This window comes from Catharus ustulatus, chromosome 1 (genome assembly GCF_009819885.2).
Source record: "Catharus ustulatus isolate bCatUst1 chromosome 1, bCatUst1.pri.v2, whole genome shotgun sequence".
Lineage (NCBI taxonomy): Eukaryota > Metazoa > Chordata > Aves > Passeriformes > Turdidae > Catharus > Catharus ustulatus.
In genome coordinates this window covers 18,981,520-18,998,132 of record NC_046221.1, presented here as the reverse complement: position 1 = coordinate 18,998,132, position 16,613 = coordinate 18,981,520, and the positions used below count along the sequence as shown (strand labels likewise).

Genomic DNA, 16,613 nt, shown 5'->3' with positions numbered 1-16,613 from the left:
TGGGTTGTGAAATGATAAAGAACAATGCCCCACCTGGTTGTAAGAGATGGCCCATTAGCAGAATATCTCCCGCGGAGATGAGGATCACTGCCCCACCTGGTCTCAACAGATGGTGACAGAATAGATACTTTTGGTCACATCCTGTATTGCAACCCACGACAATGAACTCAAGGCATTTTGTATTGGTATTTAACTGCGCCATAAATCTGGGCTCTTGAAGTTGTTCAGGATGAATGTTGTTAGAGGTACGTACCCAATGGCTGCATGGCAATCATGCCTTATTTTTCTTAGAGTAAGAAAAATTTCAGGAGCTACCTGAATCTGTTCTGCTCAACTATCTTACTTGTGAACAAAAGTGAAGCATACAGAGTTGTCCATGAGGAGCTAACTGTTTGTTGTTTTTCTGGCAGTAGGGAAGATGGTTAGGTTGGGTGGCCTTTGAGACAGACTTGATTGAAAGCTGTTGTATTTGTTAAGTATTGTGGGAATTCATGTCCCTCTGTTAATCCTCTTCTGAATTCCAAAGTGAGTATTTCAGAACTCTTCCCATACTTTTAATGCACCTTTGTGGTAGAAGAGGGTGCAACTGCAAAAAGTCATTTTGTGGGAGCTACATCTCTTCATCAGCGTGTTGTTGAAATTTTTATTGTTATCAGTGTAAAAGCTGAGCATTTCTTTCAGAGATTTTGCTGCAGTGTTCTCCAGTTATTTGATGTTGTATGCATTTGAAGTCACTTCACATTCAGAAGTAGCACTTCTCAGCTTTCCTTGAGAAGGATAAAGGAGAATTTTAAAAAAAAAAAAAAAAAAGAAAAAATGGTGAGAGGAGGTATAACCTAAAAGAAGGAGGAAATGTAGAGTTAAGGACAGCAGCTGTCTTGTGGACTAGATATTTGTGTGCAGAAGGCCTTTGGATGGGTTACCTGTGCAATAGCTTTGAGTGGAAAACTGTGACCTTGGTAAACTGTCCTGGCAAACTTTGTCTTGATGGTTTGATGGGAGACGAATTTGATGTGGTTGCTGATGCTTCACTTTACAGAAGTCGAGCATATTCTTTCCGGACACATTATGCCTCCCTTCCTTCTGCTTTTCTTGTGTCCTTTGTCCTTCATGACACCTCCTCATGTGTAGGGACTACTGTTGATTTCAGTATGCTACAAAATGTAATTTGAAGGTCTCCTAAGTGTTCCTTTGATCAGAATTTTTTGTTTTTTGCCCTTTAGATGAAATTAACACTGGAAGTAAAACAACAGTAGAAAGTTCATAGATTGTAAGACATGTTCATTTATAAGTTTTCTTATTGTTTTGTGGTATTTTGTGAATTTTAATCTTAAAGTGTACTGAAGTCATTGCCCCTTGGCTCCAAAATTATAAATACATAAAAAAAAAATCTGTAGGATGATTTGAATTTCCCAGTAGAGTGATGAAAGCCAAAGAAACTCAGGCAGTGGCTAGCCATTCAGTAGCTTCCTTCTTGAATCTTGTCTGGGATTCAATGAAATTGTTACTCAAGTTTTTATAAACACATCCACTGATGATGTAAGTTTGGTAGCTTAGCACTGGTGAAAGTCTTTTGTATCAACAGAATCGATGGATAGCATGGCAGTCTTGGTGTAGATGCTTCTATTTTTCCTTGATTCCTGATTGCTTTTCTGTTAGTATGCCTAGCACTTTGGGAACTGTTACATTTAAGATGTTACTGAAAAGACTGTGCAGTGCATGTGAATCCTTCCTCTCCATAGTAGATTTTTTTCTTTCTCATGTGTTTTCCAGGTATAAAAAGAGACAAACAAACTATCTCAAACAAACTAAAACAAAAGAAAACAAGCACAACCTCCCTGATCTAAAGCTCCTTCAAAAAACCTATATTAGGTTTTTAAAATTTGAACCTACCTTGTGGTGTATGTCATTGTAATGATGATATCTGCTTACTCTCTTATGAAGGGAAAAACTCCATATTTCTATCCATGTGGCAGAGTGGAAAAAAAAACCCCAAGTTCACTTGAGTGTGTAAATACCCCAAACCTAGAAATCCCCACCAACTTTTTCCAGTGTACCTGTGTTTGTGTTTTAAGAAGTGTACAAGAATTAAAAGAACTTTATATATAGTATCTAGCAAGTGTAGTTTTACATAATATTTTGCTGCTGAAATTACTTGATTTATGAATTTTCTCAGTTAAATTGTATTTCATTCCTGGCAAAATTAGTTTATTGAAATGGATTTGGGCTGGTTAGGGACAAGGTGGTCTCTTAAGTCAGTCATCTGGTATTTACAGTTCATAAAGGTGAGAGATAAGTTTTTTGCTTTCAGCTTTGCATCTAGCTTGTCAGTTAACCGATTCTACTTTATTAGAGAATTTGAGAACTCATTCTTTTGCTCTCTCAGGCTGATTTCATGAAGTAAGTTTCTGATATTTCTTCCATTGTGACAGAAATAGAAAGGCGATACTTGGTCATACCTTATAGAGTATGCACATATTGCATCTTGTTCTGGTGCTTGGTGAGATGGTTGTGCAGTTGCTGTTGAACAAATGATGTTCTTCTGAAAGGCTGGACAATCATTTTGCTAGTTAGAGAAAGATCAGCATGAGTAGTTTTTAAGATTCAAAACACTGACTGAGTTTTCATATGACTGTTAACTTACACGTCTTTTCAAGGTGCTCAGCGGGGTTTTTAAACCCCTTGTGTCGATCCGTAGGTATGCACGTTTTTAACTAGCTCTCTGTAGAAACAGTCTGAACAAATAGCCATACATTGTGCTGTTCTGCGGAGTTTAGTGTTAATTCACAAAAATTCCACAAATACATAATTAAAGAAATGTAATACTTGAGTACCAGGAGCTTCTAAGTAACTTTCTCTCACAGCTGCAGTTTCTTTGCGTCTTGTGACACTGTCTGTCTAAGTAAACCATATTACATTGCTAAGGAAAAGAATGACTTGTTTATGATTTGACTGGAAAAAATACTGAACTTCTGTGTTCTAAGTTTAATTGTTAGTTTTGTCAGACTGGCTGTTTTTGTATAGTATTTGTGTAAACTATTCAAACAAATACAATTTGGGTCTGATTCTGTAATCCTCCAAAAATTGATTTCTGCCAGTATGAAAGACTTCTGTTATACTACAAAGGCTCTGGGATAAGAAGTTATTTTCTCTCTGTTGGCACCATTTTGTTCACACTGCCAATGCTTCATTCATGTTTTAAAAAATAAAAATTAAACCAAACTGATTACATTCTCAGCTCTTTTAGGAAGCACATTTGGTTTGTATAGCTTTTGATGTTTTATTCAGTTTATCATGGAAAATACTTATTTAATCTGTAAAATGTATGTCCCTTTTTGGAAATGAAATCTAAATCAGATTTCACATTCTTATGCATGGAGATGTCAGTAGGGGAGCCAGAGCTAAAACCTTGCATTAGTTTACATTAGTATCCCAACAAAATTACTGTGCAGGTGCAGAGATGCAGAAAGATAGAAATCTTCAGTGAAAAATGAATGAAGATCTTTGAAATAGAAGCCGTGTCTCTGTTTTTATTCCTGTTTCTTTTGTTGATTAAGTGATTATTGTAAAGATGGGTTATTCTAACAAAAGTGCATTCGTAAATGCTGGTTATAATTGAAGAATTTCGGTTTATGCACTTTGAAAACAAACATAAATACTTGATTTGCTTTTATGAAATTATAAAACATAGCACAGAACATTATTGCCATCTCTCTTCAATTTTGATAATGCTTGATGCAATATAGACTGGATTGTGTTAAAGAAGCTAAACTTAGTTTTTTTTGTTTTTTACAACTTCTAGAAATATAAAGAGAAAGATAAACACAAGCAAAAATATAAGAAGCAGTCGGAGTCGTCACCATCTTTGGTTCCATCTCTTACTGTAACTACAGAAAAAGTAAGTCAATGTTTTTTTTTCTCCTCTTCCACTTCAGTTACTTCTGTCAAAATTTCATTATGTAATAATTCCACCATATATGCAGGTGTTTTATAGTGGGATAAATTGTATAATTATCAAGCACTCTTGGTATTTTTTCCTGTAATGCAAAATCCTAAAATACTTGGAGGTTTACCATATGGAGGAACGCTTTTAGAGTGTTGTACCTAAATTGTGAGTCAGGTGCCAGTGATACTCCAGTAAATTTTACTTAATTGAGGTGTATTTAATAAATTGAGAGGTTTTAGAAAGTCTTTCCTTCAAAATTCACTTGTGTATGCTGAGCTGACACTGAACCTGTAAGCATTTAAAACTGGTTGTTAGGAATTGTAGCTCATGCTTCATATATTTAAAATTTGCCTTATTAACAGGTTGTTCTGTTAGGTTCTCTGACCTTTCCTTCCTGTTGGTATGTTAGAAAATACCTAATTGCAGCAGCAACATACGGGGTTAAATAATGACAGTTCTCGCTGCACTCACCAGAATCACTTTTGCTATCCGCCAATAAAATGACACTAATGTTGACATTACAGAGTGGGAAGTACTGTTGAGGGTTTTCTGATTTCAGAGTTGAGAAAAGTGTGTCCCATTTATGTGGGGATGTTTGACATCAGAGTCAGAGAATCGTGGTTTGAACTGAATTCTGCTCAGTACACAGATCATCATGTTTTACCAAAGGTGTTGAGGCTTGTGTTAACTGTGTGTGGTTTGGTTGCTGAGGTGTTATAGTCAACAAATGTGTGTTTGCATATGGTACACCAAGACCTTATCAGGATGGGGTGAAATGATTGTAATACCAACATCCTCTGGTCTTTGAAAGTATTCTCTCAACTAGTGGTATAATTTTCAGTAATAATCTCCCAGAAAGTTAGATTTTCAGTATGCTTTGCATATTTCTTTATTCTCAATAATATTATTAACTTGAGAATTCGTACCTACTAACATGCCATTATTTGTACCTCATACTTCTGTTAAAAGTCTTGTTTCTTGTTGTACTGTATTCTTTGATGCTATTGTGTCAAGTGAGACTTTGTAGTCAGTGATTTTCTGAAACTCTCAATACCTCTCTCTATTAAAAAAATAGAAGAAAAAGTAGAGTCAATTTACCACTTTACTGGCTTGATTTAAGAGCAATTAGAGATTGCAATCAGTGAGTGTGACAGTTTCTATTGAAATTAGACTGTAGAACACTTTGAGTAGTATTGACTGGTCCACATGATTGGTTATTTAATTTTATTAATTTGCCCCTAAACATACTCATTTTGAGTCTGAGACAACTTCTAAAATTCATAGCCTGTAAGAGAGGCTTCATGGAAACTTGTGTGGAAACTTCTTTAAATTTTACAACTTTTGTTTACATTTTATACTGTGTATGATCTTATCTTTCTTGAATTACATCCGTCTTGTACTTGGATTATCTAATCACCGTAAGTTTTTACAAAAAGTGATATTACTATATATTTCTGTAAAAGTTAAAGAAAATATATGGAAATATTGATTTTTGCATCCTGCCATATGCTTTTGATGCCAAAGACATTTGATTCTGTTTTTCTGCTAAGCTTATTTCTAATTGCTTTGTCCTCCCTATCATTTTCCTAATTACAATGTTTACTCATATGGATAGTCAAAACGATGAGCTAGAACAAACACTAAAGTGAACAGAAAATCTCTAATTCTAAAACTTAATATACAACTTAATTAAACTAAAACAGAATATTAAGTGTGGAATTGGAATATCATCATGCCCTTACAGCATTTTTATTTAATCTTTTGCAGGTGGGTTTTCTTTACCTAACCTGTTTGCTTCATTTATTGCCTTTTTGTTATAGTGCTTCAAATCATCAGGAAAATTGGTGTTCAGTTTTTTATTGGTGTTTTTATTGGAAAATTGATGTTCAGATGTTCCTAAATGCGATTATGTTTTTTTAAAAGTATCTACTGGATATGTGGAAGTTTTTTTTTGTTGTTGTTGTCATGGCTGGTTCCTTCAGTTATTTTTTTTTTTTTTGTCCTAAGTCCTTTTAACACCATTACGTTCATTTGCTTTTCTAGGTTATAAACTCATAATGTGTTCCTCAAAACCTTGAAATTTTAGTAATGAAACAAGCTTTATTTTTTTCTAAGATGAATATTTGGCTCAGAATATTGTATTAATGTATTTCTTTTATGTGTCTTTCTACATAAAGTTACTAGAATTGATTTGAACCTGATCTCTGTTTCACAGCAGTCTTTCTTTGTGTTGAATGGATGACTTTATCATGGTATATAATCACTTCTGCTACCATAATGTTCCTGTGGGGGGAACTGAAATTTGAAATGGAATTTGTTTTTCCTTTTTAAAGATGTTAAACCTTTGTAAATCCAGTAGTAATGACCATTTATGCAGGAGATGTCTTAAAGAATGTTTTTATCTGGATGAATGGTTTCTTTAGATAGAATCATGAAAGGCTGCACGATAAACTGAATTTACCTTCTGTTAGTGTTGAATTGCCTGTTTGTTCTGCAGAATTTAATTTCAAGAAATCTTACTAAGGTTCCAGCCCCTGCTATTTTGAGAGGCACTCCTGTACATCCCTGTAATGTCACAACAGATGTTGTTCAGTCTGAATCAGTAAAGTTTGAGAAAGTTTGAAATAAGAAATGCCTGACTACTCTTTGATTAATGTAGTAGTACTACATTTTTTCACTTTTGGGACACAGATATAGAATGTTTTAAGAAGAACTACAATAATTTAGGAATTTTAATTCTTTACTGCCTCTTCTTCTGCCTGTCTTATTAGTTGGGAAGAGCCATCAGCCCCATATTTACTCCTGGTAAAAAATTTCTGTCTCTTGTTTTGAGCTTTGGCTCCCTCCAGCAGTGTGGGGAGATAGGGAGTGAGGGTTATGATCATGGTCACTGGTTGCTCCTGCAGCTGCTTTAGGAGAAGAGTCCTCCCTCAGCTCCAGCATCACTCCCATGGAAGACAGTTCTTCATGAACTTCTCCATCATGAGTCCATTCCATGGGCTACACTTCACTACAGACTGCTCAATGTGGCTCACTTCTCCACAGGGTGCAGTCCTTCATGCACAGCCTACCTCCAGTGTGGATCCCCCACAGGGTCACAAGTCCTGTCAGGAAACCTGCTCGAGCATGGGCTTCCTCTCTCCTCAGGTCTCCAGGTCCTGCCAGGAACCTGTTCCACAACCTCCTCTCAGGCATCCACTTGCTCTGGTGTAGGTTTCTTACATGGGCTGCAGGTCAATCTCTGCATCCCCATGGATCTCCATGGGCTCTCTGTGGTCTTCACCATGGGGCTGCAGGGGAATCTCAGCCCTGCTGCCTGGAACACCTTCTGCTCCTCCTTTCTTCGCTGACGTTGGTGTCTGCAGAGTTGATTCTGTCATGTGTTCTCAGTCTTCTCTTTGGCCACAGTTACATCTACCCAACAACCCCTTTTTGTTTTGCCTCTTCAGTATGTTGTCACAGAGGTGTTGCCACCATTTCTGATGGGCTCAGCCCTGGCCATCATTGGGTTGGTCCCAAAGCCGGCTGGAATTGGCCCTGCCGGAGATGGAGGAAGCCTCTGGGAGCTTCTCACACAAGTCCCCCCTATAGCCCCCCCTCTGCCAAAGCCTGGCCATGCAAACCCAGTTAGCTCTGGGAATTTTTTGGGTTGGTTGACTCTTGCTGCAACTCTCTTCTTACCATCTGGCATTTTTGTGGAGAATTACTTGCTGTGGTCTCTGCAAGAGTACTGCCTTATACATCTGCGTAGGGCTAAAGGCCACTCAAATCTTGGAACGCACTGTATATACCGAGCGTGATTCTTGCATGTTTACCATAAATCCCCAGAGGTTTTAAGACTTGCTGTGGATGGATGGTGTCACTCCTCAGGGTGCACAGAGTGATAGATGGAGAGCATAAAAATGACAGTAGCTCTCTGTGCTTAGGGTGTATTTCATCATGTTAGTGTTCATGATGCTCTGGGTAAGCATGCAGATTTCAGTACACCTTATCGCACCTTCTGAAACACAAACAGCTGTGGGAGAGAAATTTTCCAAAGCAGAACTGTGTTGTGCATGCATATTCTTCAAAATCTACCAGGAGTGGGATTCAGGCTTGCAGTCAAATCAAATCACAGCAGAGTGTTTGCAAATTAATGTCTACTTGTCATTGCCTGGCCTGGTATGCAAATAGATTGAAATATTTGCTTTCCTCTAAGCTCGTATATTTAGTTGTCTTGTGTCATTTGCAACTGAAAAGTAAGGTTTATGTAAACGTCTTTGCTATTTTAGTAAAATATGGAAAACTTTGTATAGCTGCTATACAAAGCTTTATGTAAAGATGAAGAAACATTCTGTTGTAGGCCTAAATTCAGCAAGCATCCCACTTGGGGCAGGGAAAATGTGTGTGTATGCTCAATTTGAAGAGGTATGTGTTTGTGTGGTCTTTAATGGAGATAACCATAGATATTATTTTAAATTTTGTTCTGTAAAGAACTGAAAAACAGACAAGCTCATTTTGAACAGATGAATAGCTTCTAAGTTTGATCCATTTTTTTTTTTTTAAGAAGCTTTAAACAGCTATTTTACTGGATGGCTTGAGCATAAATAACAGCAAAATTTCTTTTTCCTGGTTTTGCTTTCATTTTCTTTCTTATGTTGTTAGCATTCTGTTACTACAACTCCACTCCAACTTTTTTCCTCCACGAGAACAATAGTACTCTCTGGTATGGCTTCCTAATGTTGTGTATGCAGTTTCCCTGCCCACCTAATTAATTACTTTCTGTGAAACCTCTTTTGACTATTGTTCACCAACAGGAACAATTCTGGCAAAATTTAACAGACAAACAATAGACCCAAAGATGAGATTTTTGAAAGCCCTTTGGAGAGTGTATGAATGTAGGAAAAGGGCCAGAATTCTTGGGGTGGGTAGGGGTTGAGGAAGTAATTTGCATTGGGAGCTCAAGAGAGTTTTCATACCTGTCAGAGAGTAGGTTTGAAGTAAGTGTGTCTCGGCCACATCTCTCATGTGTCTTCTTTACTTGGTGATTCTTAAGGAATTGGATGAATGGAGGATGGTTCACATGCCAGGAGGTTGATTTTAGTTTGGTGTTGAGACTATAAAGTCGTAAAAATCCAAGTTTTAAGGTTCTGATGCCATCAACAGTTCTACTACTGATGGAACAACATTTTCAGTTTAACAAAGAAGGCACAAAAATTGTATGTCAGAAAAACACTAAAAATTTATTTTCTGATTTTTAATTTTAAACATAAAATAACAATATCCTATTTAAATAGACTATAAAGACTGTAGTCCTGAGATTTTTCCATTTACCTTAGTGAAGTAACAATTTCAACCAAAGCCATTATGCATTTATTTTCCACAAAATCATGTTTTATGTACTTCAGTTGTTTGCTGAGAATCTTCATAGTTCAACTGAATTCCTGCTCTTTCTAGCTGCAGTAGTATTTGAACACTTCTGTGTTTGTTTGAAAGAATGAGGTCCTTTAAATAGTTCTTACAGATTTTTGTGTGACTTGTTTCTTCTCTCTTTTGCAATGCCAGACGTACACAAGCACTAGCAACAACTCCATGTCAGGCTCCTTGAAGCGGTTGGAAGATACCTCAGCTCGATTTACAAATGCAAATTTCCAGGAAGTTCCTACACACGTTTCAAGTGGAAAAGATTCTTCAGAGACTAGAGGGTCAGAGAGCAAAGGGAAGAAATCTGCAGGTCACAGTTCAGGTCAGAGGGGAAGAAAGCCTGGTGCTGGAAGAAATCCAGGAACAACTGTGACTGCAGCTAGCCCTTTTCAGCAAGGTACAGATTGTTACGTTGTAACACAACTTCTGCTTTGACTTGAATTAGAAATTTTATGTATGCATAACTTGAATCTTTTATCCTCAATACTGAGAATGTTATTTCACTTTAGGGAAAAACCCAGCTTTTTTCAGGGTAAAGATGTTTGTTGGAATGACATGAAAAAAAGTTGTACATTTTTAAAAGGCAGAACTGATGCTTTTGTTCAGATTGTTTAGGGTGTTCTCTTTAGCTGCAAACAAAAGTGTCTTTATGTGCAAGAAAGTTAGTCTGAGGTAGACTTTACTTATGAATTTGAGTCTAGAGGTCTTAGTTCTTTAAGGGAGTAATACTGATGTTTTTTAGTCAGTGCACTGGCTAAAGAACAGAACTGGACTACCTAATGCATGGGATGCATTGGTTCCTCAATAATTTTTCAAGATGCAGATATATAAAGTATATAATTTTCTTCAGAATTAAAGACCTTTCTACTTAATTGTTTTGCCATTGAAATATATAAACAGAAGATGAGTATGTAAAAAGAACATAAAGTTTATTTACCTTACGTAATATGAAATCTATTACTTTTTAAATTTGCCTAAAACCCACATACATGCACTATGAACACTTCTAGAAAGCAAATTCTTTTATGACATCTTCATCAGAGTTGAAAAAAATGATTTTAAAAAATTAAAAGGTTTTTAAAAAATTTCCTTAATTATTAAAACATGTTATTTGGAAACACAACAAACTAGGCCTTTATAAAGTAATTTGTAGTAATTTTCACTCTGGTGTCAAGTAGCTAACTGTCCTTTATGCTTTGTGATATTTATTTTCCTTAATTTATGCAGTGAACACTTGTAAATTTGTCTAGAGCTCTTTCAATATTTCAGGTTTTTTTACTTGAAAGAAGAGGAAGTGCTTTTTTGTTTTAAATTCTCAAAATTTTGAAAATTGCCTTCTGGAATTCTTCCTTTAAAGAAAAATCTTACTGCAGATGGCAAAATAGATCTTTGCTATGTGTATGCATTTTCTTTTGGGCTGCATTAAGTGAAGTTGATACAACTTACTTAAAATATGACTAAATGATTTAAAAAAAATCTGTTTTTATGTAAATTGTATTTTAAATGGAATTCTTAACAGTTTTTAGTCGAGTACTAATAATAAAACGCTAGGTTTTAAAGGATATGGGTTTTTTTATATCTAATGTCGTGTTTAGGAATATATTCTTGATTTGTCATCAGTCTGAATTCTGTGAAACAGTACCCACATCCACCCACCTGATAAAATTAGTGCATTACAGTGCAAGTAGATGTTTGTCTTTCCCAAGAGTGCTTCATTTTCTGCCTTGAATGCACTAATACAGTGATGAAATGATTACATTCCAAATACTGAAGAAGGAATGTAATTCTGTTACACAAAAGATCTTTATGATTCTGTGACAGTGCTAAAGAAGTCTTAAAATGCCAATTTTATACACTGTTTTACACTTTCTCTCTTGTACTTCTGAAAAATATGTCTTCTGTGGAACTCTCCTCAGCAAGGGAGAATTAAGCCCACTTGTTCCCTTGACCTATGTCAGACTCTTGATTTTAGGTAGAATGGTAAGGAAGATTGCAGTCATAATGTATATGTGATCATAGCACATTTCTATCTGTTTTCTTTTTATATATGTATATGTTCAAAAAAAACTGCTCCAGTTTGCACCAAGTGTTTGTTATGGCTTCAAAACATGATGGATGTTAAAGTTGCCTAAGCAACAAAGTTGTTGTTCTTCTTTTATTCATTTTCACCTTGTTTGTGCCCCAGATGCAAATCTGAATCTCCGACAGGAATCTGAGAGTGAAGTTACTAAAAAAAATTTTTTAGCTCTTATTAAAGAGTTTCATAAAGTCTTTTCACATTAAAGTTTTTAAATCTAAGATCATTACACTTCTAATCAGTTTTCATCAACTACAGGGAAAAACATTATTGCACTTCTTTCTTTTTTTAGGAAGCTTCTTGGGCACCCCTGGGAGCATAAAGTCATCTTCTGGAAGTTCAGTTCAGTCTCCCCAAGATTTTTTGAGTTTTACAGACACAGATCTGCGAAGTGAGAGTTTCACGCATTCTCAACAGGCTTCGTCAACCAAAGATGTACATAAAGGAGAGGCTGGGAGCCAAGAGGGAGGAGTCAATTGTTTCACTTCCTTAATTGGTCTCCCTTCTTCATCAGCAGCTGTTACCCAATCTAAAAACTTTGACAGCTCACCTGGAGACATAAGTAATTCAAGCCTTACTTCTACAGCGTACAAACGAGCTCAAACTTCTGGAATAGAAGAAGAAACTGTAACAGAGAAGAAACGGAAAGGAAATAAGCAAAGTAAACATGGGCCTGGTAGACCTAAAGGAAATAAAAGTCAAGAAAGTCTTTCCCATCTTTCAGTTTCTTCTGCTTCCCCAACTTCATCTGTGGCATCTGCTGCAGGAAGTGTGACAAGCTCTGGTCTTCAAAAATCTCCAACTTTGCTCAGGAATGGAAGTTTACAAAGTCTTAGTGTTGGTTCATCTCCAGTGGGTTCAGGTAGGCATTTATTGGATTTGTTTTCTTACTTCAAAATATGTTTTTATTATTTTAGCTATAATTCTGAGTATGCTTTTCAAGAACATAGTATCATATGAAGTATCGCGAAAATCACACTGGGGGAAAAAGGACTGTTGGAAAAGTAAGTTTTGTTTCATGTGTAGGTGCCACTGTGCTGTAGGTGGCTGTAGTAGATTGACCTGTGTATTGATCTAGAGGCTAATGCAGGTTTTGAAGCTGTAGGGGGAAAAATTGCATGAAAATAAGTTCTTTGAAAATTACATGTAACAGGTTTAGCTAAAAAAAAAAAAAAAAAAAAAGTGGTAGTTAGTATGGACTTTATTGTCTGTGTGTTCTGTTACACAGAGAAAACAAAATTGGTACTCAGGTACATCAGCTTTGCTGAATGTGTCTGTCAATTACATTTTCCCAATTTAGCTTAACTGAAAATAAAAATGTCTACATGGAGAATGACCAGTTTAAACATGTAAAATTATATTCTAAATCTGGACTCCTGTGCACCTGGATGACATTTTCATATTCTCGTGTGCTATTTAGCAATTGATATTGGCTGGTTTGTTCTTCCTCTGTTCTAAATGTTATGCACATCTGGGGCTGTGAGAGGCTTTCTGTTTCCAGTAAACTTATGTGTGGAATGGCCTGACAGAATACTCTTACCTACTCAAGTCTTTGCTGCTCTGAAGTTTCTTTCAAAGCTTTTGTGGTATAAAAAATAACAAATTACCTCACTTTTGAAACTTCAAAATTTTATCCTTTTTGTTGTTATAGTGGGGTTTATTTTTTGCTTAATTTTTCCATTTTGGGTGAAAAGAGAAATGGAGCTTGAATACTTGCTTGTGAGGAGGGTTTTATACTTTTTGTACTGTATTCTTTCACTCTGTAAGCAAGAGATATTTTTAAAATGTACATAGTTCATGGAAAAAACCCTGTATTTCTTTCAGGGAAAGGCAGGTACTTAAAAACTTGATGTCAAAACCACATTGTTTAAAGCAGTGAGATACAGGCCAATTATTGTTTTTATTATGGGTAATAATGGCAATAGCAGTCTCAACTAAATTAAAAAATACTTTTCCTATATTAAAATCAATAGAGAGGAACGGTATATGACGGAACTTCATAGTTCACTATTTATCTTCCTATTTAAAATACAGTTTTAAGAACATGTTCACTTCTTACCTGTTACGAACAGTGAGCATCTAACAGATTTACATCCATGTTTTGTTATTATAGTATGAACTTTCTTATTCCTTTATAATCTCTTTGAGGTGGATTATGTATTGTTGTAGTTGGGGTATGAGATAGAAGTACAAGGTCTTGGTTTGAAGTGAGTGACCCCCATTTCCCGTCTTGTATTTGTTGTTGAAGTCTGCTCTCACCAGCTCCTTGAACAGGCGTTTTCCTGTCCACATCCATTCTTGCTTCCTTTGTCTTCATTACATCTCACTCTTCCTTCTCAAAATGCCAGTGATGATACTAAATTCTTTGTAAGTAAATACATGGATGGAAATACCACGTTGGTTTTATTACTTTTATCATGATATTCAGCCCATAGTTTCACATCTGTTAAGTACACTTAGATTCTTGGTGGCTAGCATTAGACCTGTCCGCTAAAACAGTGATGATACCCAAGAACATGGATATAAATGAACAAACAAGATTCATAAACAAAATCACCCCAGCAAAACCAAGAAAACCAAGAGATACAAAACCAGATGTCTTTGAGCATGAGCTCTAAATTTAAGTGGAAACTTTCACTTGAGTCAGAGCATATTTTTGTAATGTACTCTTCCCCCTCATCTCCCTTTTTTCTTATGGTTGTAATGGCTGCTTTCCTTGCTTCATCATAAGCATTTTTTGGTTTAGCAACCCAATAACCCAATTTACAACAGTTTTTTGTGTTGCAGTGAAGAAGGACATATGAATATTACCAGTATTATCAGAAACATGTATTTTCTCAGGTATAATATGCTAATTTTTCTCTTTTCAATGTGCCCACCACATTTGTTCAGTAACAGGATTCGACAAGTGAATCTAAATTATTTGACCCAAACCTCCAGATAAGATTTTGTGCATGTAAATATAGTGAGTGAAAACACAGAGTACTCAAGTCCAAAAGTTTTTATTATCTCTTATTTGGAATTACCTTGATACCTCAAAGAAACCAAATCAGGAATGAGCTAGACCATACTAAGCAAAGCTTTTGAGGCACTTTTGCAAGAATGTCCTCCTCTGTTTTTTTAATAGTCTTCCTAACAACAGCTGTCTGAAGCTATCATTCTCTTTCAACTTTAAGAGTACTTCTTGAGATCCATAAAAATTACAAAAAACATGACTTCACAGATGTGTGATAATTGTGTTCTTAGTTAATGTTCAAGTGAGATGAAGTGTGAAGGGAAGCTTATTTTAAAAGATAATGCAGATTAATCATGTACTATTTATACATCATTAAATGTCTTCACAAAAAGTTTTATTCAGAATAAGTGTATTCAACTAATTTTGTAAAAATGTTTGTCATATCTGAACTTACCCAGTCTACAGGGCTTCTTTTTCCTGCTTAATAAGAAAAAGATGTACCATGAATATAGGTATAGTATAAGGACATGTTATTAGAAGCTGTTACAACACATACACTCAGGTTGTATTTCAGTTGCCATGCAACAGATCTGGTGTGTTCAAGGTTAAACTTCAATGTTCAATCTTCATACTCTTTATTGTTTTTTTCTGAAATGTATTTATAACCCGACAGGAAACATTTTTTCCATTACTTTAGCATTGTATTCAAAGGAATAAAATTAATTCTAAAAAAATGAAACAAAATTTAAATTGGTAGGGGGATATGGAATTTTTGCAGTAAATTAACATTTTACTAATACCCTCTTTAAAAAAAAAACACCAAAGTTCTTTAAACATCAGCTCATTTACAAACCATACTTCTCTTTTTGTTGAGAATTCACAAGCACTGTAAGTTTATTGTATAAAAAGGCCTAAGTCAGTTGTTGGAGGAGTTATATAAAGTTGATAATGGTTCACCTCAAATAGGGCTGATCTTTGGAGTGATTTCAGGATCTAAATCTTTTAATAGGGATATGTGTGTGTGTGTTGATTTCATCTGAACTCAACAATTTTGTAGAGCTCTATCTAACTTTCCAAGTCATGTTAGCTGTATTCTTAGGATTAAGTTGATTCTCAGCATCCTTCTAGGGAATAATATTTGAAGATTACTAGTCTAGTATTGTAAAGCATTGAGAGCTTGTGTCTGTTGGCATTAGGAAAAAGAACATTTTATGTGATATACAGTACCTTCTGAATTTTGTGGAATAATGTAGCATGTAAAATGGAAAGAATCGAGTATCAGAAGTTAACTGAAATTTCTGTTTCATGATGAAGTTCTTGTGCAGTTGTCTTCCAAGTTCAACCTGGATACTTGCTGCTAGAATTATTTCAGTGCTTTTGGCACTTCACTGCCTTTCTTAGTTCTACTCTTGATTTCAAGCGTACAACAAATTGCATAGTATCAACTTCAGTAGCTAAAGACTTCAGGGATTATTTGCTTCAATATTTTAGTTTTTGTAAAATTGATTTTATGCCTTTGTGTGTACTGTAAACCCTAAAAAAGCTTGTTAATTTTTTTTTTTCTTTAAGAAGACTGGGAAAGGTTAAATCACCAACTGGGCGTTGGAATGGTTAGCCCGTTGTTTCAGAACCCTCACTTGTGTCCGTCTTCTGGAATTCCTTTATCCTGACTGAGGCAAAATTAGAATTTCTCTCTACATTTTTATCTCTGCATCATGTATATTCTGCCCTTAGCCAATCTTCAGTGTACTCTGGTTAGTAACAGTAGGCACTTTTTGGAATGAAGGACTCACCCAAACCCAGTATTGTACTTTATTAAACCAGTATTTCAGATTCTGAGAAACCCTTAATGTTTTTGGCACAGGCACCTCTGAGTTGATCTTGTCTTGAGCAGTCAAGTTTCAGCTTTATATACGAATTTTCTAAATGCTTCAGATTAGTTCCATGTATTTTGTTCTCCTTTCCCATCTGATTCAAGCAGTGCTGAAACCTTTGTCAATGTTACCCACGTTATGCTGTGCAAGATCATCGTACTGTTAAGCTCATTGTCACACTGATGACATAAGGGAGCTCTGAGTTTCAAAGTAGAAGAGAAACTTGAAATTATTCTCATTGAGATACAGTCCCTCAGTACTTATGTTAAATCTTCACGATGCTGTGTTTAAAGTTTGGCTTAGTAGCTGAATTTACTGGGAGAAAGAGTTTAGGAAAAATTTTTCTGAAACAGTTTG

At 35.6% G+C, this 16,613-nt stretch overlaps 1 protein-coding gene across 6 annotated transcripts in view; it reads left to right on the top strand.

The window, feature by feature from the left end:
* Positions 1 to 16,613, top strand: part of MLLT10 (MLLT10 histone lysine methyltransferase DOT1L cofactor) — a 128,776-nt gene that overhangs the window by 56,977 nt on the left and 55,186 nt on the right. For all 6 annotated transcript variants that reach the window (XM_033052913.1, XM_033052921.1, XM_033052930.1 and 3 more), the window contains 3 exons: positions 3,803 to 3,898; positions 9,491 to 9,746; positions 11,719 to 12,288. In XM_033052913.1, coding sequence (XP_032908804.1) covers positions 3,803 to 3,898; positions 9,491 to 9,746; positions 11,719 to 12,288 — 922 coding nt within the window. The remainder of the gene's footprint in view (positions 1 to 3,802; positions 3,899 to 9,490; positions 9,747 to 11,718; positions 12,289 to 16,613) is intronic.